This window comes from Eptesicus fuscus, chromosome 14 (assembly GCF_027574615.1).
Source record: "Eptesicus fuscus isolate TK198812 chromosome 14, DD_ASM_mEF_20220401, whole genome shotgun sequence".
Lineage (NCBI taxonomy): Eukaryota > Metazoa > Chordata > Mammalia > Chiroptera > Vespertilionidae > Eptesicus > Eptesicus fuscus.
The window spans coordinates 44,826,406-44,854,030 of NC_072486.1; the positions used below are offsets into that span (position 1 = coordinate 44,826,406).

General features: G+C 41.0%; 1 protein-coding gene across 1 annotated transcript in view; it reads left to right on the top strand.

Moving 5' to 3' along the window:
* The window catches only part of SUGCT (succinyl-CoA:glutarate-CoA transferase), a 555,315-nt gene that overhangs the window by 99,106 nt on the left and 428,584 nt on the right, over positions 1 to 27,625 (top strand). Inside the window, exon 9 of the mRNA XM_008150339.3 lies at positions 7,316 to 7,411. Coding sequence (XP_008148561.1) covers positions 7,316 to 7,411 — 96 coding nt within the window. The remainder of the gene's footprint in view (positions 1 to 7,315; positions 7,412 to 27,625) is intronic.

The following is a 27,625-nucleotide window of genomic DNA, read 5'->3' on the forward strand; positions in this document are numbered from 1 at the left end:
TGTTCCTTTCTCTGACTTTCTTTTTTCTGTTAATGTCTTAATAGCTTACCCGATATTCAGCCAGAAATCTGCCAGTGGTGAACCTGAGTTGGGGTGGTGAAGGATTAAAGAAAACAGACAAGAGAATACAGTTGGGGCCAGGTAGGACACTGTTCTCAGATGGAGAGACAGTGCCACTGCCTATAAGCCGAGTCTTTATTTTATAGTCAGATCCCATGAGGCAAAGCAAGGGCGTGGTCAAGATGTTTACAATGTTCTCCTGAGTTTTGAATCTACTTGATAACATGCACCTGAGAATTCTATCAAGCTTTGTTTTGGCAGCACTTGCTTCACCTCCCGCAGCCTACATCACTCAGCCACCTGGGACCACAGGTTCGGACCATAAGGTCAAGCTTACAACCATAGCCTTTGGCTATAATTGTGCTGTGAGGGCTTTGCCCTCCAAGCTGGGACCTGCACGTGGCTTTGCCACGAGAGGACTGTGCCCTCTCATTGGTTTGATGCTTGAACCTGTCCAAACACTGTAGCTGCTCTCCACACCTTACCATGATCTGCAAGGGATGGCATGATCTGGCCTCTGTCAGCCTCTCCAATTTCATTCCCTATTTCTTTCTTGGCATGCTTCAGTTACATTGGTCTATTGTCAGTCCCCCCACCCCCACCCCAGTCCTCATGCCAATTACTCTCCAGCCTTAGGGCTTTCACACATATTATTCTCTTTGTTTTTAAAGTTCTCTTCCAGCTTCTTTCCCCATATCAGTTTTTATAAGTCCAAGGGGGCAGGATAATGCCTTTTGCATTTACTTATGTATACCAGTACCTAGCATAATGCCTTACACAAAGCAGCACTTAATATTTGTTGAATAAGTAAGACAACAGTAATTAGTCATTCATGTTGTTGAAAAAATTAGTGTGCAAGCTCCATGTTAGGTGCTATGAGAAGGTACAAAGGTTTTATAATACACTAGTAGCCCATCGCGCGATATCGCGCGCAGTAGGCTGCCTGCCACTTCCGTGGGAGCCGGCAGGAACCGCAGTGCACCACTGGAGCCACGCTGCTTCTGTGGGAGCCGGGAGGGAGCCGTGGGAGGTGGGCCCGCCGTCTCCTCTCCAGGCCTGTGCTCAGCCATGGAGGCTGCGGGCTGGCCCCCCGTCCTTGTCCGTGTGCACTACAGCTCTGGGGGGCCGGCCAGATCCAGGGCATGGCGGCTCGCCGCCCCCCCATCTCTGTCTTTGTCTCTGCTCCAGGCCTCACCTGCGTGCGCAACCTCCTCCTGTCTGGTCGTGACCCGTTATGGCGTCCTGGTCTAATTTGCATATTTCCTCTTTTATATATGTATGCCCTTTGAGATCCACTTTCAGATCTGTAATACCCCTTTTAAACATTGGGTTACTAAGTTTAGCCCAGTGATCTCTTTTTTCAAAGTATAATTATTTTCCCTCCAACTTTGCCTCTGAGTATTTACTAATAAATCATACTTTGTTTTTGGATGACATCTGGCTTCAAATCTTATTTAATCTGTTTGCCCAATGGGAGCATGCTAATATATATATATATATATATATATATATATATATATATATATATATATATAACTTTTACCCTGAAATAGTTCCCAATTTAAAAGGACTGATAGGATAAGATACTTAATAATATTGTAACATGGAGAAAGGCACTGTGGTAGTAATTCAAAGTTCTGCCAGTAGCCAGCTGTGTGACCTCAGATAACTCATCGCCCTTCTCTGTTCCTTTATTTAGGTACTAGAGCCCCGGTGCGTGAAATCTGTGCATGGGCGGCGGGGTGTCCCCTCAGCCCAGCCTGCACCCTCTCCAATCCTGAACCCCTCTCACAATCCTGGACTGCTGGCTCCTAATCGCTCACCTGCCTGCCTGCCTTGTTGCCCCTAACTGCCCCCTCCTGCCGGCCTGATTGCCACTCAGTGCCTCTGCGTGCTGGCCTGATCGCCCCTTACTGCCCCCCTCTGCTGGCCTGGTCACCCCCAACTGCCCCCCCTGCTCGCCTGGTCATCCCCAACTGCCCCCTCCCGCCAGCTTACTTGCCTCTCACTGCCCCCCCGGCAGCCTAATTGCACCCAGCTGCCCCCCCGCCCCCCCTGCTGGCCTGGTTGCCCCCAACTGCACCCCCTCGCTGGTCTGGTCACCCACAACTGCCCCCTCCTGCTGGCCTGGTTGCCCCACACAGCCTGCTTGTTCACTCATTTGGTTGTCCCTCACTAACCCCCCTGCCGACCTGGTCATAGGCAGCCATCTTGTAGGGGCGTGATGGTCAATTTGCATATCACCTCTTTATTATATAGGATCCTATATAATAAAAGGCTAATATGCAAATTGTCCCCTTGACCAGGAGTTCGACTGGGAGTTCGACCAGGGGGTGGGACCGGCCAGCCAACCTTCCCCGTCCCCTTTCCCCAGCAGGCCCGGCCTGATCGCCCCAATCGGGGCGGGCTGGCCGGACCCTACCCATTCACGAATTCATGCACTGGGCCTCTAGTCTATAATATTAAGGAATTTGACTGGACTTTCCTAATGCTTATTTACAATTAATGGTACATTGGTTAAATTATTTTTTCCCAGGCTCCATCCTTGAAGAGTCTGATTCAGTAGGTTTGGATAATTCCCCAGGTGATTGTACGGCACAACCAGGTTTAGGAACTATTGATCTAGGTCTTTCTAGCTTTTCCATGTTATAATTCGAATTGTAGTACAAGGTTGACTATGAAAGTGCAGCAGGAGTCAGGCAAATTAGGGTCTTGTTCCGTATTTGTTCAGAGGCAGGGAAAATATTTTTGTGCTCCCAGTGATGGGAGAACTTAATGGATAACATCACATTGAAATGGACTTTGAAGACTGGATAGCGATATGGGCAAATGCAGAAATGAAGCATGACTGGGGTTTAGTCCAGTTTAGTTAGAGGCCAGAATATATGCAAGAGAGCAGGGTTTGTGGGTGGTGGAATTACCCATTTTGATGCAATGGACCATAGTTCTAGTCTTGCTTTCCCCACTTTGCCTATCATACTTGTTTGTCCTTTTGGAGATGAAAGGTTCTATTATTGCAGCTTGATCCTCATTTGGTAGGAGTGAAATGTGTGGTGACCAATACCATGGAGCTGCTTTGGGAAATAATTGTGTGTCTTCTTCCTCAATCCTTTAGTGACTCTACCCTTTGAGATCCACTTTGATCACCCCATTGGTTTTCTGGTCAGAAACAAAGAATATTAAGGATCCACTATGTTATTAAAATAATAGTTTTGCTGTCAGAATGATTATTATTAAATCAAAGATGGCTTTTTTTTGTTTTGTTTAGATGAAACCATATAAAGGCAACATTCTGAGTAAATTATATAGCATCCACATGATGAAATAATGAGCCTAAGTTTAGGGGATGAACATAATGATATAATGCAATATTTAGAATGGATATACAGTATGTACTTATTAACCAAAAAGTCACATCCTATGTTCATTTGAGTTGTGCAAAATTTGTCATTAATTGCCAGGAAGCCTCTGGTTTTTTATGCATAATCACATCATAGCTGTTGACTTTCTCCCGTTTCTCCTGCCTTAAAAAAAATCCTGTAAATAGTAGATTACTTTCAGATCTGTAATACCCCTTTTAAACATTGGGTTACTAAGTTTAGCCCAGTGCTCTCTTTTTTCAAAGTATAATTCTTTTCCCTCCAGCTTTGCCTCTGAGTATTTACTGATAAATCATACTTTGTTTTTGGATGACATCTGGCTTCAAATCTTATTTAATCTGTTTGACCAGTGGGAGCACGCTATTCTGAAATGTTTGTTGTTTTCATGAGTCAGCACTGTGTGGAGAAAATGGATATAGTATTCCATTTAGAAACAGTCTGTGAGATGAGTTCTGACTCTTCATTCAAACTAACTCTAAATGGGGCTACTTTTATTAAATAGTTGTCAAAGACAGATTATCAAGGTGGGGACAGAAACACAGAAGCCAAAATTGAGAAGAAAGAATGAGGTAGTGGGCAAGATAGCCAGGTACAGTCCACCCCATGCCTACCCCTGGCAGTTGTCTCAGGTCAGTCTAGGATTTAAGACTAACCTGTGATCATCCAGTCAGCCCACTATCTCATGCAGCCCTTGCTGATGTGGATGTATTAATTATCAGTTGACCTTGAGATTAGAGAAGTGGAAATACTAAGCCTGTTGTGATTAATTGCTTGCAAAGAATTACTTTTATTAGTGTGAACTAGAGCCTGATGCACGAAATTTGTGCAAGAGTAGGCCTTCCTTCCCCCAGCTGCTGGCATCGGCTTCCCTCTGGCACCCGGGACGCGGGCTTCCCTCCCAGCCTTGGCTTAGTCCAGAAGGTCACCTGGAAGGACATCTGGTCTAATTAGCATATTACGCTTTTATTATTATATATTCTTTGCCTCCAGTAGTAGCAGAGCACCTTAGAGGATGCTTTAACCAAATGTATTTGAAAGAAACAACCTCTCTCTGACCCATTCCCTCCCCCCCGAAAAAAACAAAAACATAGCTAGATTAACAAAGATCCTTTCTTATAGGTAAGACAATAGAAAAACCTTAGACTGGAGAAAATTTCCTCAATTTCACAGGAAAATTACTACTATTGCATCCCTGCTATCTTTTTATCAGCCTGACTTTTAAGAAGAATAATTGAGTCAGAAGTGTAGAGAACTTGGAAGCAAAGTTAAGGCTATTTACTGTATTGCAAATTGTGTTCTGTGTTCATGTGTGCAGGGTGGCATTGCAGGTCTGCCTCTGCGTCAGTCAGAGCACGTGGGGGTATTATGTGCGTGTATACGGTGTCCCCCAAAATGTATACCCACTTTAACAGCTAATGCTCAATTTTGAAAATGAAATGTGTTTTAATAAACACTGCCTTCGTAATTATTCAAAGTGTGTATACATTTTTTTTAGACACCCTATATATTAGGATTTCCCGTATTATGTGGTTTGATATAAGAGTTGTGCTCTTTTATAAAAAGCTTGAAAAAATTGAAAATTGGTTTAGGTCAAATGTCTAAGATATTATAGAGAATGTACCTGAAAATCAAAGTCGTTAAATTATATACCTACAGTTGTACAACTATTTAGAGGTTGACTGAAATTAGAAACCATGAACCTGGACTTCTCATCCAGTGCATTTTTACTACAAAATGTTGATTTGGTTTTCCATTTTGAAAGACACAGAAGTGATCTGTGAAATGGTGATTAACATTAGGCAGCCCCAGGCAGCCCTGGAATGCTCCATGGTTCAAATGCCCAAGACCAGATGGAGGTCCAGAAGTGGATGACTCAAAGTTTATTAGTTTTGCCACCTGGGCAGTACAGCCGAACCAGCTGCCATAAGGCAGTTCCAATTTCAACAGAGCAGTAAATGAACATAAAAGTCAGTGTAAATCCCAAGAATACGCTAAAGGAGAATGGCTGCTGCTGCAAGGAGATTCATTCAGGCCGAGCCCTATTGATGGCCCTGGTAGGAGGCACAGGTGCCATGCCAGGCAGAGGGCAATAACAGGTTGTGGCACCAAGCCTTGAAAAATCACCCGTTGAGTTGTTGCAGGAGCCAGTCTCAATGTGGAATATATTTAACTTGCTGGCTTGATAGATTCCTAATCACATCTGATGATTTATAATGGGAAAAGCAAGCCCATGCTATCTCTTGATGATGTTAGAAGTCAAGATGCCTTTTTTCCTGGAAACTGAAAAGTTGTTATTAGGTCACCTCCTTTCCATAATTCTGGGCCTTCAAAGGCATGGCTTTTCACTGGAACATAGTTTCTTGTGGCAGACCTTCAGGAATCAAGTTATAATCTTCATGCTATCCTTATATGAAGTTGAATTTTTGTGGGTTTTCAAGATCTGCATATGAAATGTTGCACGAGTCAGTTTTAGATAACGCCTTTAATAGAACTATGCTTCTTGAACATGGAAATAAGTATAATAATGAGGCCAGAAGCAAGTTGGGAAAGTTACAGTGCTTTTTGTCTAAATGAGGGTGATTTACTCTGAATGAAAAGAAATAAATAATCTTGATTCTCTGTGTTAGTAGAAATGCTTTAGGCAGCAAGGAACAGAAAACTTGACTAAACGGACTTAAAAACAAAATTGAGGTTAGTTAGTTTGTTTATCTATATATGTAACTAGAGGCCCGGTGCACAAAATTTGTGCACGGGGGGGGGGGGGGGGTTGTCCCTCAGCCCAGCCTGCACCCTCTCCAATCTGGGACCACTTGAGGGATGTCCAACTGCCCATTTAGGCCCGATCCAGGATGGGGCCTAAATAGGCAGTCGGACATCCCTCTTACAATCCAGGACTGCTGGCTCCCAACTGCTCGCCTGCCTGCCTTCCTGATTGCCCTTAACCGCTTCTACCTGCCAGCCTGATCATCCCCTAACCACTCCCCTGCCAGCCTGATTGATGCCTAATTGCTCCCCTGCCAGCCTGTTTGCCCCCAACTACTCTCCCCTGCAGGCCTGGGTCCCCCACAACTGCCCTTCCCTGCAGGCCCGGTTGCCCCCAACTTCCCTCCTCTGCCAGCCTGGTCACGCCTAACTGCCCTCTCCTGCAGGCGATAGCCCCCAACTGCCCTCCCTTGCAGGCCTGTCCCTCCCAACTGCCCCCACCCCCTGCTGGCCCGATCGCCCACAACTGCCCCCCCCCTTGTAGACCTGGTCCCTCCCAACTGCCCTCCCCTGCTGGCCATCTTGTGGTGGCCATCTTGTGTCCACATGGGGCAGTCATCTTTGACCACATGGGGGCAGCCATCTTGTGTGTTGGAGTGATGGTCAATTTGCATATTACTCTTTTATTAGATAGGATGACAAGTTTAGAGGAATGTGCCTCCTGACTTTGCTTCACCTGCTCAGTGATGACACAGTCTCATTTTGTGTCATCTTGATGGAAAGTAAAAGGACCGGAGGAGAGAGGAAGGGAATGTATGATTGCTGATTTATTTTGCTAAGGCTTTGATGCTAAAAGCTTGACCAGATTCCACCAGCTGGGGCAACTTCTGCCTTCAGGTGATCTTTTCATGATCTAAATGTTTCTGTATTTATACTTCTCAGGTGACCATTACTCAGGACTTAGTCTCATGCACTAATCTAACACTGCTCTTCCTTGCTTTGTATGATGAAAGGTGATACCTGTATTTTCTAACCTGTTGGGAGTTTCTTTTTCTCTCTCTTATCTTCTTCAATGACATCAAGTAAAATCAAATCAGAATTTTCGTATTATAACCTTTTGTTAATGAGTGAGTATAGATACACTGACTTTTTTTTTCTTTTTCTTCTGATAGGTGGCATGTTTAACACAGGTAGCTGCTAATTATCTTATTGGCCAAAAAGAAGCGAAACGTTGGGGCACAGCTCATGGCAGTATTGTTCCCTACCAGGTAAGAATACAACAAGAATATAACCTGCAATTTTGTACGGTATGAGTTTGTGAAATGATTTCCTTAAAAAAACATTAGGAGTATTCTGTCATATTTCTTTGTCTAACTATAACAAGGTTCTGTTGTTCACTGTAAATGCTGTGTTTTGCACATTTCTTCATCAGAAGATTAGTAACAGGACACTTAAATGGATCAAAGAAACTTGCTGAAAGTGAATAACTATTGGACTCAGGATGGTTTGCTTTACTTTTTTCTTTTTTCCACCCAAAAGAGGCACTAATTGTAGCCATTTGAGAAAGCGTGGTTTGTTCACTATGTCAGTTATAAACCAAATGTTACCTACCCCAGTTGACAATAATATTCTCACAGGGTTGGAGTAAAATGAAAATTTGCCTGTGACAGATCTTCATTTTTGAGCAAAGCAGATGGTTCAGGAACTGCTGTTCTTTATTAAGTGTCTAAACTTGTCCTTAGAAATTCTTGACTTTGGCTAGTGTGAATGAAGTGTGAAGGAACTGTGATCTTTCAAAAACAAAAACAAAAAACTCTTAACTCTTCTTCCAAATCCCTAACCTTTGCTTAGCCCAGTTGTATTAGATCTCATTGTATTTACTAATGTATTTGTCATATCTTCTGCATTATGTTGTAAGTTTAAGAGTAGAGGTGTCTTTTTCATGGTGTCCTTTTTTATACCTAGTAGAAGCACATACTAGATACTATAAAATTTCTGTGGAATAAGGGAGTGAATTTTGCTATAGTCATTTTAGTGCTTAGTGCTCTTAACAGAACACATAAAAGTCAGCATTTTCCATTTGTCAGGAAACCCATCAACACTGCTAATCATCCTTTTAGTTTTAAGATCAGTATTTCCTCGGGCAAAACTAGTTTCATTTCAGTTTTTTAATACAGATCCGAAGAAAGCAGTGACCCAATGTGATTCCACAATTCTCTCTCTATTTCTATTTACGGTCTTTATGCCCGAGACATCACTATGATTTTCCTGTAGAACTACGGTCTCTCTTTTTAACACATTTAGTTGATCTTTAGGCAGAGTTACAGTGGTGGATACGTTTTCTTTAGTTCCTTCCCTCTTTTCTCCCAATGTGGCTTTGTGACCACCATGGGTCACATTTTGCTTCCCCTCTCCTTAGCCCTTTGTGTTTGCTCCTACCCTTCTAGCCAAGCCTACCTCCCATCACAAAAGTGGTCTTTTTGGACTAGTTAGAGATGATCAAATTCAGCCTTCTCATTTCTCAGATAAGACATCTTATACTTAGGTTGGTTAGATGGACTCCAACTCTGACCTCCTGCCTCCTTGTGGAGTATTCTTTCAGACCATGGTACCTTTGATAGGAGAGTGTGTGATTCCAATTTCCTCCTTCGACTCCACCAAACTTGCTCCTAGCTAAGGGGTCTCATCAGCTAATTAATTTATGCTCATCATTAATAATGGAAATCCCTGTCAAGGGCATTTTAACAGAGGGCGATGTTAGAACCTGTGGGAATTCATCTCAAATAATGGCAGTCTCGGCCTCACTTTTTGATGTGTATGGAGGAAGCATTTATGAGTTGGAAGGCTTTACAGTGTAATTCCAACTCACGTTACATAGCGAGGTGCTCATGTATGTGTTCAAGTATAAGGTTTACAGTATCTTTTGCTTATTTTAAAAAATAGAATGTATTTTTTAAAAGTTTTGTAAAGACTTCAGCTATCCATCCTGCGTGTTTGCACCAGAGCTCTGGCATCTTGGGTGTTCTCTCAATTATTTCATTCTGATGTGAAAAGAAATTTACAATCTTTGGCTTTTGTAATTGTAGTTAAAAGATATAAGTGTCTGTGAGTGTGTGTGCACGTGCTTCTGTTCTTTGAAGACACAAATGTACGTCTTCGGCTTGAATTGTCCCAGTGACATAAAATGGGTAATGTGCTTATTTGATCTGGTTGATCGCAGCTTTATTATTAGTAAGAAGTAAGAGAAGATCTGCTAGGGTCTTTCCTCAGGAGCCCAGAATTAATGTGTTTTCTCTTGGTAAAGTTCAGCACTATGACTAAGGAACAAATACAAATGTTACTTGAATGAAACTAGCATACCAGGATAGGTCCTAGATACATTTATAGAGCCTGGTCTGTTTACAATTTTAAAAATATATTTTGGAAATATTTTCATGGGTGAATACGAGGATAATTATAATTTAATTTCATATAGTAATTATTGTTTGTATCTAATTTGAGTTGTCTGAGTTTTGATATGAAGGTCTACAATGGGAGACTCTGGTGGTCTTAGGCATTAGTTAAGAGGCCTAGTCCACTCTCCTCTATTGTTGCTGAACCCTATCTGAAAGATCATAGACCTTGAATGCATGGAATGTAAATGTCTGGAAAGTATTCTATGCCTGCAATCAAGCAATAGATATGGGTAGAAGAAAACATAAATACAACCTAACTCAGAATTTATGACTGCCTCTCTCAAATTTTTCTCAGCTTTACCCAGCTATCCTACATGTACTTACATATTTACTTCTGGGATGACTATTTCAACATCTTCTCTCTCCTCAAGTCTTTCCCCTTTCTCCTCACCCTTAACTTCTTATTTCACTCAAAAGTGATGCAATCAGAAGAGAACTACTACATATTTTCTTTACCGTACCTCCCAAAATTCTACATGTGTATCCATAAGTAGTTCATTTCATTCCCTTCTATCACAATGGATGAATCGTCCCTTTCCTGCATATCATCTCTATCACTTATGGATAAACATATGATCATATCTTTCACCTTAAACCCAGAAACCTTCCTTGGGTCCCATGTCCTGTCTTTTTCCATCTCTCATCCCATTTCTTCATGTTCTCTATTACAAAACTCCTCAAAAGAGTTTTGGGTGGTGTCTGCTGGAAGGAAGCACTCCACCATTTATACTACAATACAATTTGTGCCTCACAGGCGAAGAGATTTTACAGTAATCTGAGGCCTCAGAAATTTGGGCGCTTGGAAAAGTTGACTTTCTGAGCCGTTCATTAATAAGAATAATCTTTTTTTTTTTTTGAGCCTTTCAAATGTAGGGACTTCAAGTGGAATTTTCCCCAATGGCCTGATAATTTACATGGGGATTTCTTTTAATTCCCACCTCCCACCCGTCCCAGTAGCTTCTAATTCAAGAAATTGAAGAAAACAGTTATTCAGATGATTAAATAAAATCCTGTTTCCCTTTCTTTAGTTGGCCTCATTCAACCAATGAGAGGAGCAGGAAGCTGTGCCATGTTATTTCTGGTAGGGACTTTATACTGTGTATTTAACTTGGCACAAGCAGAGACTCGGACAGGCGGTAAATTACAAGCTTGAAGAGATGTAGCACTTTGCTGTCAATCCTTAGAAAACATCAAAATGCTGTTACATCATAGCATATTAAGTGACCTTGGGAATTTTGAAAACCTATTTAAGGACTTTTTAATAAGTCAAAATGTAAATATTATACATCTATCTGTTTCGTTGTGACTTTTTTCCCTTTAACATAGTCACACTAACACATTAACTAGTTTTTTCCCACCATAATCCTAACTCTAAATCTAATCTTAAACCTAAACATAACTCAAAACCTAACCCTAACGTTAAACCTAAACCTTACCTTAGCTCTTATTCTAAATCTAACATTAATCCTAAACTTAATTTAAACACAAACCCTAAACTCAATGCTAACTCTAATCCTAACCATAATTCTAACTCAAACCTTAACACCAACTTTAGTAAAAACTTAATCCTAACCCTAAAGCTAACTCTAAATGTAACTTTAATTTAGCTCTTAACCAAATACTAAACCTAGACCTAATCTAATTTTAAAACAAACCCTAACCTCCAAGTTAACTCTGCTCTAACACTAATCCTGAATCTAATCATAAACTCAACCCTAATCCTAACCCTTAAGCATCCCTACACCTAACCCTTAACCTAAACCTAATACTAATTTAACCCAAACAATAAACTCTAACTCTTACTCTAACCCTAACCCTAATTATAAACTCAACCCTAACCACAACTCTAACCCTAATTCTAACTCTAACCCCAGCCTTCACACAAAACCTAACTCAAAATCAAATTCTAACACTAACCCTAAATCCTAAACTTAACCCTAACCTTAGCTTTTACATTAAACCTAAACCTACCCTTAATTTAAAACCACATGCTAACCTCAATGCTAACTCAAATCCTAATACTAACACTAATCTCAAACTCAGTGCTAACCTCAACCTTAACCTGAACTCTCATCCTAACCCTAACCTAATTTTAACTCAAAACATAACCCTAACCTTAACCCTAACCGTGAACTGAGCTCTGACCCTTGCCTCTACCCTAATCCTACCCCAACCTTAACTCTAATAAACCCAAACTAAAGTTTGAAAGTATAGTTTAAACAAACATATGAAGGTATTGCATATTTAATTTAATTGATGCATTGGTTATTAACAATAATATCATGCTGGCTCCATTGAACATATACTATGTAATGGATTAAATAAATAAATACACATACATACACATTTACACACACACACACACACACACACACACACACACACACACACACTTTTCTCATTTTATTTTAATGAGAGGGACACCTGGAGTGATTGAGCAACTTTCTTATGACCATAGCTAGAAAGTCAAAGAGCCTGAGTTGAAACGATGGTTTTAAGATTTCAAAACTTGTTTTCTTCCTATTTCCAAACTGGTAGTTTTTTTGGTGTTTGATACATTGTGGATACCTGCCGTTTAATTTCTTTGGCAGATGGTAGGGTTCTTCTAATCTATTTTATCATTTCTTTGACAAATGACTTATTTGTTATGATTCTAGAAGGTACCAAACCTAACAGGTGACCTTGCTAGAGTAGTATATTTGAATTCTGAGCTACAGGGCAATTATAGGTTTTCCTCTACTATGTTTTCAATTCATGCTTTTGCAGAGCTCCTGATAAATCAAATAAATAACAATTTCTTGAGCCCCCAATGGAGTTTCAGGTCCTGAAGGCTTCCAGTTGAGGAAGAACTGGGCTGTTGATTTCTAGAAACGCAGAGATAATATAGCAGGCACAGCCAGGAGTGTTTGAGCTGTGGAGTCAGACAGACCTAGACTCATGACTCCACCACATAGTGGCTGTGAAATCTTGGACAAGTCTTTTACTCTCCCTAAGGTTAGCTGCTTCCTGTCCAAAAAGGTAATAATGATAGTTGTTTTTATGTTTAGTGAAGGAATTAAATGAGATAGTGTGTGGAAGTGTTTCGTGAAGTACCTGACTCTAATAAGTGTTCAATAAAGGGTAGCTCCTAGTATTATTTCTGTAGTTAAACTCATAATTATACCTCTGTATAATAGTTATAGGAAACTATGGAATAATTTTATGAAAAACCATCATGGCAGCTTTAGGGAAGAGAAAATAAAGATATAACATGCTGTGGTACTTTTCTGTTTTAAAAATCTGTTCTCAGATCTTTTTCAGAAATTGTAGTACTGAGCCATTGCCCAATATAGCATTACAGTTTGAGGAGCATCATCTATAGCAACACCACTCATGTTCAAAGGGAATGGGGAAGGATTCTAGTTTACTGAAGTGTTTAGTTAATGTAGATTTAGTGTAAACTCATTAACAAAATGAAACATGACAAAATGATTTTCAGAAGTAATTTCTGAGAAGCCTCCAAGAGGGGAGCCGATCTCTATAAAAGGTACACACCCAACCCTTTGATAGCCAAGTTGTGGAGATTTCTCTCTCAGTTTTAAAAAGTGAGAAAACCACAGGACATTTTAAACATTTGTTCTTATATCCTTAAGATTGCGGAGTACTTTTATAATGTTAACCCAGTAAGAAATACCTGGATATTTATCGGGAATAAAAGTGTGGGTGACAGCAAATACATTAGAGGTTTCTGTAAACTTTTTGATTACTTAACACTTACAAGTTAGAATATTCAAGTTTTTTTTTTTTTTTGTAAATTAAATTTTTTTTTAAATTAAGGCATGAATTGCCTGAATTTCCCCTGCACCTTTGGTTCTAAAGGTTTTGGTGAGGTAGCTTTTACGTAGTATTTGCTTTGAAGCTTATGTGTGCCTTCATCCTTATGAATTTGGGATTCTTGTTGAAACAAAAACAAAACCATTTATTTGAAGATCCAGATTATTTTGAAAGAAGTGCCTGGGACTTTCATAGTCCTAAGAATACGGGTAATTGGGCAGTCCAGGAGGCATGCCAGGCTCATGACATCATAGGCTCCCTCTGGGCTTCTCCTTAGGTTCAGCTTTCTTTGATTTTAAGGAAAATCCTTAAATTTAAAATAAATTAGGCAGCCGAAACCGGTTTGGCTCAGTGGATAGAGTGTTGGCCTGCGGACTGAAAGATCCCGGGTTCGATACCGGTCAAGGGCATGTACCTTGGTTGCGGGCACATCCCCGGTAGGGGGTGTGCAAGAGGCAGCTGATCGATGTTTCTCTATCATCGATGTTTCTAACTTTCTATCCCTCTCTCTTCCTCTCTGTAAAAAATCAATAAAATATATTAAAAAAATTAGGCAATATGATGTTTAAGGACAGCATATTGCACAAAGAATAAACATACTTATGACTGTTTAAAGGCCATTTTGATTTAAAAAAAATCAGAATTGCCTCCAATTGACAAATTGGCCTGTTTTATTTTATTTTTTGAAAAATATACTTTTATTGATTTCAGAGAGGAAGGGAGAGGGAGAGAGAGATAGAAACATCAATGATGAGAATCACTGATTGGCTGCTTCCTGCATGCCCCATACTGGGGACTGAGCCTGCAGCCCTGGGCATGTGCCCCGACTGGGAATTGAACTGTGACCTCCTGGTTCTTAGGTCGATGCTCAACCACTGAGCCACACACAAAGAAAGGAAGTTATCTTAAGGAAAAAACCTGGAATTTCTTTAGGATCTTATCAGCTTCTCTTGCATTCTTAATTTTCTCACTGTATTCATGGGATTGTTATGTGTTTATGTATCAAATTTGGCTAAAATAATCCAAAGATCAAATGCCATTATGAATATTCAGTTAAATAATATTATTACTAATAATATTAATAATATACTAACAGAGATCACATTTATTGAATGATTATTATTGTGCCATTATTAAATATTTAAAATATATTAATTAAATCTTCACAGTAATACTGTGAAATAAGTATAGCTCTTGACCTTACTTTCAAATGAGGAAACTGAGGTGTGGAGAGGTTAGGTAACTTGGCCAGCATCGCATGTAAGTGGTGTAGATGGGATTCCAACTGAGGCAGGGAGACGATCCTATCTAATAAAGAGGTAATATGCAAATTGACCACCACTCCAACACATAAGATGGCTTCCCCCATGTGGACATAAGATGGCCGCCACAAGATGGCCGGCAGGGGAGGGCAGTTGGGAGGGACCAGGCCTGAAAGGGAGGGCAGTTGGGGGTGATCAGGCCTGTAGGCGAGGGCAGTAAGGGGTGACTGGGTCGGCAGAGGAGGGCAGTTGGGGGGGACCAGGCTTGCAGGGGAGGGCAGTTGAGGGGACCCAGCCCTGCAGGGGAGGGAAGTTGGGGGGGACCAGCCCTGCAGGGGAGGGCAATTGGGGGTGACCAGGCCTGCAAGGGAGGGCAGTTGGGGGAGGGACCAGGCCTGCAGGGGAGGGCAGTTGGGGGCGACCAGGCCTGCAGGGGAGGACAGTTAGGGGTGACCAGGCTGGCAGGGACGGGCAGTTAGGGGCAATCAGGCCAGAAGGGGAGGGCAGTTAGGGGTGACCAGGCTGGCAAGGAAGGGCAGTTAGGGGCAACCAGGCTGGCAAGGGAGGGAAGTTAGTGGTGACTGGGCCAGCAGGGACGGGCAGTTAGGGGTGACCAGGCCAGCAGGGGAGGGCAGTTGGGGGCGACCAGGCCTGCAAGGGAGGGCAGTTAGGGATGACCAGGCTGGCAGGGGAGGGCAGTTAGGAACAATCGGGCTGACAGGGAAGCAGTTAAGCATAGATCTGGCTGGCAGGGGAGTGGTTAGGGGGTGATCAGGCTGGCAGGCAGAAGCGGTTAGGGGCAATCAGGCAGGTAGGCAGGCGAGCGGTTGGGAGCCAGCAGTCCTGGATTGTGAGAGGGATCCCAGATTGGAGAGGGTGCAGGCTGGGCTGAGGGACACCTCCCTCCTGTGCATGAATTTCGTGCACTGGGCCTCTAGTACGATATAACTATATGAGTAGATGATGCATGCAATGCTACTTACTTAAACTGGCATGTTCAGTTTCATTTTTTATCTTTGATCAACAATTTTTGTTTTGGTCAATTGATTTTTTCTTTATTAAAACATTTTCCCCATCACCATTTATCCCCCCTATACCCTCTTCTACCCCAACCTCTCCCCCTCTCCTCAGTCACCACACTGTATCTTCAACCAACTTTTGAGGAAGAGTGATGTGATATTTTCTTTTACATAATTTTTCCTTTAGGGATTGCCAAGAGCAATTGAAGAGGTGTGAGCAATTCTGTTGTTTACTCGTTACAGAGATCCTTAATTACTACTTAAAAGCAAATTTCCTTCAGGAAATCAGGTTGTACATCTTTTGAATAAATCCTTTGGTTGCATATGCTAAAATTGTATTAGAATTATAGTTAAGTCACATGAAACATCTCTTGCTCCAGTCTGTGTAAAGAGCAATAATGCCCAGGAGCAATATAGAGGATTGGTTTTAGCTATTGTGAGGCTCATAGTTTCTGGTTTTCAAACTATAGTTTGTGAAGTTGGTGGGCTGGGGCAGAAGTTGGGGTGTGAAAGAATATTTGCGGCATGAAGAGGCATGTTCAGGGGACTGGAGTAGGGGACAGCCTTGGGAGAAATCCGGTAGGCAGATCTCTGAGTTTTACAAACCCATTTCAACCAGAACAGCTCTGCTTTTTGTTTTATTTTTCATTTGTTTTAAACCCTCACCTGAGGACATGTGCCCCTCCCCTCCCCACCCCCGCATTGAATCTAGAGAGAGAGGCAGAAAGAGGGAGAGAAGAAAGGAGAGAGAGAAACATCAATGTGAGAAAGTAACATTGGTTGGCTGCCTCCTGCATGTGCCCCAACCGGCAATCGAACCCACCCTTTGATGCATGGGCCAACACTCTAACCACTGAGCAACACCAGCAAGGGCTACTTTTTGTTTTTTTAAATATGCGTTCCACTGCTTGAAGATGACATTTTGTCCTAGATCAATTGACTTGTATTAAAGGATTCTACTGGACTAGAAAGTGGGCGTTGTGCATTTTTGTGTGTTTGGGGAAAGAGAGACTTGTTTTCTCAATGTGAATGGCTCTTAGAAGGGTGACCCAGAACCAAGGAAAGGGTTCTCATTTACCTGGGCTGGAGGCCTTGGCAGGGGGAGTTTGTGTGGGGCCTGACAGAGCTCCTCTGGGGAGGGGTTCACACATTACTTTACAGCTAAGAGTCTTGACTGGTAGCTCTGCATGGAGGTCAAGGCTCTTCGGCTCAGATAAATCACATGGGACCGGGTCTGGAAACAGTTGGATTTAAATGTATTTACATATCCTTTTCTGTTCTTAGGGGTGCCCAGGGCAAATGTTGACATTCTGAGTCGGTGTGCTTAGTACTTATACAGTACTGTGAGGGCTCCCTGTTCAGGTGCAAGTTAACCTTGGAGGTGGGGTGGTGGGGGGAGGAACTGAGTTCTGATATGGCAGAAATTATTTTTATAATATAACCCAATATTGGGCAAATATAATGGTAAAAGGAAACCTGTATGTTCTGCAGTGAACCTGTATTGGGGACTTTAGCAAATCGTGCCCACTTATAAATGTGGCTGTGAAGTAGGCTCTTTACCTTCTTAGTTTTGTTTCTGGAATGTAGGAAAAGGAATATGGTGTAGGGAGTCTTCTCAGACAGGAGATGGTGAGTGTGCATGTTGAGTAGGGCTAGTGAAATAGGAACAGTTTAAAAAATCATTTGACTTAATAAAATTTTATTTTTATTTTTTAATCTCTATTGTTGAAAGTATTACATAGGCCCTCCTCCCCCCTCCCCCCCATTAACCTCTTCCAGCCTTTGACTTAATTTTTACCTGGAAATGATCCTCTCATGCTGTCCCCTCCACCCCCCTTTCTCCCCTGAGAAGTAAAAGCAGGTGTGAAATGCTCTAGGTCTTCCCCACTCTAAGTGGTCCAGCGAGAAGGGGTGTTGGAACCACCTGGAAGCTTGTTAGAAATAATAGATTCTAGTTTTTTCTCCTGAACCAGAATCTGCATTTTAACAAGATCTCTAGGGTTCATTGTTATGTTAGATTTTGAGAAGTCCTGCTCTAAAGTACAGGTGAAATCCTTTTGGTCATTATATTATGCGTCCACTAGATGTCACTCTTGTAACCTAGTAATGGAATGGCAATTTTCTTTGGGGACTTGGAAGACTCTGGGAACATGATCACATTATTAGATGATTTCCTCCCCATCCTTAGAGCTACTGATATTTTATTTAAGGTAAAACTACCATTTTCCTTGGTTCAATGTCCTGGAGAGAGATTCCTGGGGATGATTTTCATTTTGTGGAATCAGCACTCTTGCATTTGTCTCTTTCCCTCTTTCAAGCCCCCTACTGCTTGGGTTATTCTGTTATTATATAACTTCAGCACTGAGTACCCTGCAGTTGCTCTAAGTGACTGGCTCAGCACAGAATAAATGTACAGGTTTGATCTCTGTAGAAATGACCGAGAGCAGAAAGGAAGCAACACTGTATCCTAAAATAAGCAGCAGCCGCTTATATGATTGTTGGAGGAAGTGCTGACCTTTCTGAATCCTTGGGGTGTCCCAAGGGTGGTTTTACAAAGGAGATCGAGTCCACTTTTGCTGGGAAAAAGTGTCCCACGTGGAATCTTGTCGGGCATTAGTTTCAGTCATGAAGATGAATATTAGGGACATTTACAGGTAAAGTGAGATCCAGAGGGAGATACTGTGCTTTCAGAGATAGATGAGGCCCCTAGGACAAGTCCTGTTAACAACTGGTTAGGTCTGCATATTAGGAAAAGGGGTGAAAAGGTTAAGGAGTATGCTTTAGAATTTTTACAGGTAAAAATAAAAAAGTAATTTTTTTCCAGCCGCCCAGCTTGAGAAAAGTTAGTTCTTGAAATAAATCAACCTCTTGCAAAACGCTCCTCCCTCTCAGTCTGATATATTTTTAAAAATCTGTTTAAGTTAATAAGGGCAGCAAACAAGTCACAAAAGTAGTAGAGGTGTGTGCATGCTTGGGTGTGTTTTGTGAGTGTGTGTATTTCCTTTTCTTGGTGTGAGTGGGAGCATTTAATTTATAATATCACTAAATGAATGAAAAAAGTTTAATTTGATTGATTTCAGTCAAGTCAGTATTCTTGTTTATGTGAAAACAATATGGCTTTAGCTTGAATATAATTTTCTTTTGTTAAAAATAATTAAGATGGCCATAGTAATTACTGTTAAGCTTTAGAGACCTTTTTTGTAGCACCATTTGTTATCATGTGATTCTGATGACAAGGAACAGAATTAATTTTAAAGCACATTACTGAAAATCAGTTTCATTTGAAAAACAGTGTCTAAGTTATGGAAAATAAACCAAAGATTTGCATTTCTATTCCTAGACACAATCTAAATTTCTGCTTCGGCAGTGGTAGGATTTTACATCACTATCCCCTTGACTGTTGAATTTTCTCTCCTCCTTCTTTTAAAAACTATTGCTGCTCAGACTCCAGATGCTGCCAGATATAGCAGCATACTTAGGTGTATTATTTAAAAATACGGCCTTTGGAGTCAGATAGACCTTGGGCAAATTGCTTCATCCCACTGAGCTGTTTTTTTCATCTGTAAAAGAGATAATACTACCTACCGAATGGGTGCTGGTGATGATTTTGCAAGACAGTTGTGAGCCCTGAGGAGGGGGTGGGGGTGGGAAAAGACACCTAAGAAGGGCTCCTGGTGGCTCACATAAAAAAAGCAGAAACCTAGCTGCCTCTCATGCAAATTGCATTTCACCCAGAAGCCTGCCTCTGTGCTGGACTGCCTGCCTCTGTACTCAGCTGCCTGCAGGCACTGTGATTCTGCCATATGAGACAGCTCTTATAAAGTAGTTCCCAGAGTCCTATTCCAACCAAAAGGACCGAGACTCTACCCATCCAATTAGAGCAGCACAGCTCTGACCTATCAGAGTGACTCTATTTTAACCAATCAGGACAGTGGCTTTTGGGCCAATCATACTGTGAGGGTTCAGAGCCTTCATTTGCATAAGTATGGATCAGTCAAGGACCAGGGACCAGGGCTCAGGACTTCTGTCCATATAAGCCAGCTCCTCCCTGGTTTGGAGAATGCACTTTCTTTTTTTTTTTTTTAAATATATTTTATTGATTTTTTACAGAGAGGAAGGGAGAGAGATAGAGAGTCAGAAACATCAATGAGAGAGAAACATTGATCAGCTGCCTCCTGCACACCTCCCACTGGGGATGTGCCCGCAACCCAGGCACATGCCCTTGACCAGAATCGAACCTGGGACCCTTCAGTCCGCAGGCCTACACTCCATCCACTGAGCCAAACCGGTTAGGGCGGAGAATGCATTTTCAATGAAGATTGTGTCTCCCTGACTAAGCTGAAGCACTGAAGATGTCTCTCCAGAACAGAGTGAAGCAGACCATCATGGAGGGGACCCGACTATCTGGAGAGGGGCCTGGCCCCTCTGGGGCCACCGGGCCTCAGAGCTGTTCTATAGCTTTGCTGGCTTCAAAGCCCTGCTGTGTCACAATTGAGCTGCTCCACAGCCCTGCTGTTTTCATGGCTGTGCTGTTGCACTATTGAACTGTTTGCCCTGAACAACATTTCCTTCTTCACTGCACCCCAAATTGGGGATTCCTGTTGGCATTTAAATTGGTGGCAGTGACCCTCAGTTAGCATAGTGCATATAAAATATGTGGCATCGAGTCAGACACACAGTGTATGTTCAGCAGGTGGTCGCTGTTATCACCATTATCACACCACAGACCCCAGACCTATTGCTCTTATCTCCATCTCTCAGTTAATATAACCCAGTCCACCAGCTGCTGGAGGAGCCCTTGTTTCTATACTTCTTCTCTAAGAGGACAGCTCCAAGTCAAGAGGGCCTCTTCCTTACCTGCTGCCTGGAAAATGTGTATGATGCGGTGGGTTGATGGGGAGCAGATTAGTAGAGTGGTAGGGAGGATGTTGATCCTAAGACTGCAACAAGGAGAGAAGTTCTTGCAACTGACACTGGAATTCTCCATGAAAACTTCCCTCAGTGTTATAAAATGGTGACCAAGCCCAATAGAATTGTTAGCACTGTTAACATTGTCAGTACAGACATAGCACAGGCTGGCCCATGATCCTATTTGCCAATTTAAACATTGTTTCTAAAGAGAAACAAACTCAGAGACCTAAACTGCCAAATCCCAATTATTTTTGTAACTTAAGTTCCAGATTGCCTGCACTTTACATCTTTACTGCTTAGGAATGACCTTTTTGGTGTAAAGAGGACATCTAGGCTTTGAATGTCTGTAACTCATACCTTGGGGCCACTGGGACATTACCTGATTAGGTCCTATAAACATCCTTGTAAGTCTTGGCAGTTCCATGTCAGCAGCCCTGTGGTTTCATTTGATACTATTCTGCTGGTGAAGAATAGTGGAGATTTTGATGGGACAGTGTGCTGCCTAATAGAAGAGGATAAAAACTATTAAAGAATTATGAGCATTGTGTATCTTAAAAATCTACTCATTATTCTTGCTAGACTTTTGGAAGCTGCATTGGATTTTGTTTTTACATAGTAAATTTTAATATGTTTTTGTTAATTGTTTAAAATATGTTCCAAAAAAACCCCCAAACCACCTTAAAAGGGGCATAGATTGTTCTTTTCCCCCTACCACATCATTCTTGTTTCCATTGCAAGGAGTTAAGTCAGTAAGTTCAGTCCTAGTTCAAAGAAGCTGGGGGTAGGGAACAAAACTTATAATGGTGTTACTGTGCAGATTGCAAAAGAATCTGAGGTTTGTTCAGCAAATATAATGGTGCATTGAGGTGTTGTGTTGATGTGGGGGGTCAGAAAATGAGCTCTGTGTGCAGCAAATCTATTAAGTGGCAGTTTAGAATTTAACCTAAAAATTGAGAGAAAGTTGGTAAGTGCAGGGGAAGCATGAGGCTTTGCGAGGTTGATGGTGGTGGAGAGTGGGAGGAGGAGTGAAAGGAGAAGCGGATCGTGTCGTGTGTTAATGAAGATGGGGTGGAAAAAATCATCCATCTATATACACAGAAAATAGACAGCTTTGTAGAACAGCAAAGACCCAAGTATTTAAATGCATATTGGATGTATAAACTCTAGAAGTATACAAAAGAGTGGATAGAATGATTGGTAGCAAGTAAGGGTCCCAATTCTATTTTAGTTTGGTAGAAGGAGAAACCTGGTAGAAACTAATGAAAACTGGTACTGCAGTATTAGAAAATCTATACAGGTGTGGTAGGGATGGATGAACTGATAGGATTATATCATGTTATATATAGAAATGATGAAATCTGAATAAGCATAATAAAAACAGTAAACAAAAATGTGCAGAATAAGGCAGGACAAATAAATTCTCGGTGGATGAGAAATGCATGCTCAGTAATAAGAATATATTTAGGGACACTATGGACCAGTGGCTCTTAAACTTTTTTCCCTCTCATAATTTCTTTGAGAAACTGGTGAAAACTAGAATCTTTTCTCAGAAAAGTGCACATACCCATATACATAAATGACTCTGCCTATGATTTCAGGGGCTTCTCAGACCTCCTGGGACCCGTCCCTGAACCTCAGGTTAAGATACCCCATCAGAGACCAACTGAATGGGATACAGATATTGACATTCTATTGATAAAGTTGGAAAATTAGACCATAAAGTAGTTATGAGGGAGATCCTATTCAGAGACCGAAAGATCTCATACAAATGTCTGCTTCATACGGCAAGTTTTGGAATTAAGGAAAGAATGAACTTACACTAGACTTGGGTCTAAGATTAGACTGGGATTGGTGCAGGAAATTATCTATGACTTTTGTAGAAATGCTCACAACTCAATTACATTCAACCTTTGGAAAGGGAGTAAAAGTCCAAAAAAAAAAAAAATCCTCATCACATTACTGCTGAGTTTTAAAGAATGGAATTATTATCAAATCAATGTGTGTATTAAGTTAAAATTAAAAGTAATATTTTCAAAAGTTTGTAATTTGTAGGAAACTTGGAAGTGCTTTAAACACATTAATGGAAGGGCAGGAAAATATGTCACATACCAAAGATTAGGAGTATATATAAAAAGTTTTACATCCACCTCATAAAGTAAAAAAGAAGCAAAAGTAGGGGGGAAAGTAGAAAAAGATTGTTCAAGTGAGAATAGGGCAGGCGTCAAAGTGTGGTAGGTCAGGTGTAAATAAGAAGCCAGTCAGACAATAAAGGAATTCACGAAACAGCACAAAAGAGACTGCAATGCAGAAATAAAAGCTTTTTTTTAATACATGAAAGATAGAAGGTTAGCTGGAGAATCAGTGGGACCTCTTGATGATGAGGGTGTAAAAGATGTGCCCACGGGGAAGAAAGATCTCGAGTCTCAATGAATTCTTTGCTTTGGTCTTTTTGGAAACATAGACATTTCCACTGTCATCATGTCTTTGAAGCAAAGAGGTAGGAGATGTAGTATTAGATCAAATAGAGGTGAGGGAGCAGGATGTTCTACCTGGTTGACATGCTGAATATAAGGAAATTGCTGAAAGTTTACCCTATACTAAAAAAGGGTAATATGCTAATTAGACCGGATATACTGGATGTTTTCCGGATGTCATTTCAGATGTCCTTCTGGACGTCCTTCCTGACAAAGCCGGGCTCGGGTGAAGCCGCCCAGGAATCTGGGTGCCTGAGGCTGGCCAGAGGAGGGAAGCCTGGGTCCCAGGTGCGGGGACCGAGGCAGAGGTGGTTAGGGGCGATCAGGCAGGCAGGCGAGCAGTTAGGGGCTATCAGGCAGGCAGGCAAGCAGTTAGGAGTGATCAGGCAGGTGAGTGGTTAGGGGCAATCAGGCCTAAACTGGCAGTCAGACATCTCCTGAGTGGTCCGGGATTGCAAGAGTGTACAGGCCGGGCTGAGGACCAACCCTTCCCCCCCCCCCCCCCCGCCACCCCGCACAAATTTCATGTAGTGGGCCTCTAGTCCATTATAAGGCTCTGAAGAAACTCAAGGGGATAAATGGTGACCAAACATATGAAATAAGTTATTGCACTTCACTATTAGTGAATTCCAACTCTTGTTTCCATTCCAATGAGACCCTACAATTTATTGCCTAATGAATCTGATTCATATTGTTAGACTCCAAAAGTTGTAGGATCATTCACCACTTAGTATAATAAGTGGAGGAAAGTATTGTTTTCTATAACATGGTGGAATTGCTCTAAGAGGTAAATAAAGCACCGGGAAAACAACAACAATAAACGTAATTTGTTTAGACCATCAGGCAGTCAGTTACAAAGTTTCACAACAAAGCTATTCCGAATTGTGTTACCATGGTTTTAGAAGGAATATTTTGTCGCACATAGGTATAGTAAAGGGAACAAAAAGTAGGATGTGTGAGCCTGCTGTTGATGGAAACGTGTAAACAGTGAGGCCCCTCCAGGGATTTCTGCTGGGCCACTTTATTAAACATGTTTATAGATAATCTGGAAGAATACGTACACAATGAAATTTCTGAGAGTGCAAGACGAAGCTCTTTTGGCTAGTGAGATGATAAAAGGAATAAGCTTTTGAAAGACTGGATAGGTGGACAAGGACAAAGCAGGGACCCTCCAATCCTGTGAGAAATGTTACCCATTTAGGGAAAAGGAAAGCAGACTAAACGTGTAGAATTGTGGGCTTTGAATCATTTAGAAACCTGCTTTCATTCAGGAACCAGGAAAAGAATTTGGAGTCATTGTAGTTGAGCCTTCTGACTAGGCTGGCAGAACGTTCGAAGGTTCTGAAAACAAAGGTGCACTTGAAGCAAACCATTGTGGCTCACATTCTTTGGTTTTGACGGTCATATATCAAAAATGGGCATGAAGAAGACCTGGTTCTGAACCCTGACTTAATCTTCAAAGGATTGTTACGAGGACCAAATGAGGTGTAAGTGACATTGCTTAGCACAGTGGTCCATGGAAAGCATGAATAGGGTCTCGGAGGGGACATGGTTCAGTCGCTCACCTGCTACAGGAGAGGCCAGCGCCAGTGCTGAGCCACCTTCCCTCCAACTCAGCTACAAGGAGCTCACTTCTTCTTCTTCTTCTTTTTTTTAAAAAAATATATTTTATTGATTTTTTTACAGGGAGGAAGGGAGAGGGATAGAGAGTCAGAAACATTGATGGGAGAGAAACATCAATAAGCTGCCTCCTGCACACTTCCCACTGGGGATGTGCCCGCAACCAAGGTACATGCCCTTGACCGGAATCGAACCTGGGACCCTTCAGTCTGCAGGCCGCGCTCTATCCACTGAGCAAAACCGGCCAGGGCAGGAGCTCACTTCTTACAAGAGAGACAGTTTCAGTGTTTCACAGCTCTAATTGTCCTTAAGGACTTTATACTTTCTTGAAAGCAACATTTCTGTAATTAATAGAATAACAGGCTAAATGGTTTCTCAGGTCCTACTTCCTCCCATTCCCAGAGAGGAAATGAAACCCGAGAAACCACGTAGACAAAAGCTTTTACTTTGTGGATGAGGATGAGTAATATAAGGTGAAACCAAGTCTCAGAAAATAACCTGAGAGACAAATTTTCAAACGGGGAATCAATTATAAAGTTATTTACACACAAACCAACACACTTCTGTTTAGTTAATAGTTGCTAGAGGCTTTTACCTCAGAGTGGTTAAAGTGTGCAAAGTGTGTAGAGTGTTTGGCATTCCATTTTCCAGAGTCTTTAAAAAAAATATCTGGGAGACTTGTCACCCATATCGACACTTTCTAATCCCAGCATAGCTATTGGTCTCGCTCAGCCTTGAAAGAATCTATCTGAAATATCTTGGCTCTTTTTTAGAACTGTGGCACAATAAGAAACTTTTTATGTGAAGTAACGACTGCTAATAAGAATCTTTGCTTGCTTATTTATTTATTTGATAAATGTTAAGGCTAAGCTCTAGGGTAAGTTCTGTAGTCATAAACCATACATACAAACAACTACATCAACCTTTTATTCTTAGGTGTATTGCAAATTTTTATACTAATTCGTCTATTCATTCTGAAGATTATTATTGTTATAGTTGTTAGAAATTATCATTAGCTCATGAACTCACAGCTATTATAATTACTTGCATAATGTAAATAAATTTGTGTACTCGTAATTCATGATATTCATCTATAATAATTACCAGCATGCTATCTCACAGAATGTGCTGGCCGGGTTTATAGAACAAATTAGACAGACTTGGGACTTGAATCCAGATCTTTTCAAGTGAGGAATCAGCAACCCTATTTTGTATTCCAGAACTAAGTTCTCATCTCTGCTGGCTGGTGTTTGCTGGCAAACAAAATAGGTGGCTTAACTTCTCTTTAGTACTCACCACAGTCTGGTTGCTGTTCAAAATCTTTATTTTAAATCTTTGTGTGAAATGCTTATTGACATAAATTTAGATTCAGGAGGCATTAGAGGACTGGGCTGTTATATCAAGGGAATGATCTCTCTTTTTTTTTTCCTGTACAATTGATTTAGCTGTTGCTCTAGTGACTAACTTTTTGGCATTATGGTAGTCCTTTCCAAGTATTTGAGTCTAGACCTTGTCATTCTATTTTCTGTTTGATGTTGTCATTGCACAAATGTTGGAGCCTCCTCTCAGAGCCTTGCTTTCAAATATTGCTTCTTCTGAGTCGCAAAGTGGAGGCTGTGCCACTTGACCATCTCATTCCTCTAATAAGGCCTTTTATATTATTGTCGATGCTGTTTTTTAATTGTAAGATTTATCAGCGGACCCCTGGTGATTTCACTTATTTCGGCTCCTTTAGAATATGCCTAGCAGAAAATCTTCAAAATTTCTGTTCCAGTGTCCTTTATTCTAGTGCTTTTCTCTTTCTTTCTTTTAAAACATCTAATATAAATAAATAAAATAATAGATAAATTTAAATGCATATCTAGGAAGAGCAATAGATAATACTTTTCATGTCGACCTTTTACTTATCAGTTACACATTGTTTAAAAAAAATCTTTGCTGCCCTAGCCGGTTTGGGTCTGAAGGGTCTCAGGTTTAATTCCAGTCAAGGGCATGTACCTGTTTGCAGACTTGACCCCTGGCCCTGGTTGGGGCTCAGGTGGGAGGCCACCAATTGATGTCTCTCTCTCACTTCAACATTTCTTTCTCTCTGTCTCCCCCTTTCTTCCACTCTCTCAAAATCAATGAAAAATATCCTCGGGTGAGGACTAACAATAAAAAAAATCTCTGTCTAATTGATAGGTGAATCATACTCATTGTTTTATTTCCACTTGTTATATTCTTAAGAATTTTGAATGTTTTTTTATTTATTAAATGTCCAACAAATTATTTCTGTTGTTTATTTATTGTGGTATAAGTCTTATGAGCTTCAGGTTGACAATATTATGCCTCTCTGTTAGTGTTGTAACTGTTCTTTCCCTGTTTGTTTCTGTTTTCAATGTATAAAATGTTATGTTTAGGTATTAAATTTAATATTTTTTTGTGACCCATTATTGGTTTTATGCTTAAAAAGCATTTTTCATTCTGAAATACGACAATAATCTCTTTTGTCAAATTCTTATGATTTCACATTAAAAATTTATATCTGCTTATTTTCCCCTTTGGGAAAAAATAAACAAATCATGTTCCTGTTTCCTTGAATGGGTTGTTAGATTTATTTTGGTATTCAGCATAATGTACTAACAGTAATGTGATTGTGTTTTTTTCAATTATCCTTCCAAGATTCTCCAAGCCTTTACAAACATTATCTCATTAATTCACACAGCATTCTTGTGGATTAGGTAATAACTCTGATCAGAGATTCACATGCTGTTTTTAGAAAATCTCTAGTATAAATAACGCTTTATTTTGTTAACAAAACATTTGTAAGCAGTCTTTAATGACTAGGTGACATCACATTTAGAGTTTGGGATAAAAACACACTTCATTTAATGGCAGCTTTGCTAGCTTATCTGTTTTCTATCTTCATTTTTAGTCAATGTAAAATTT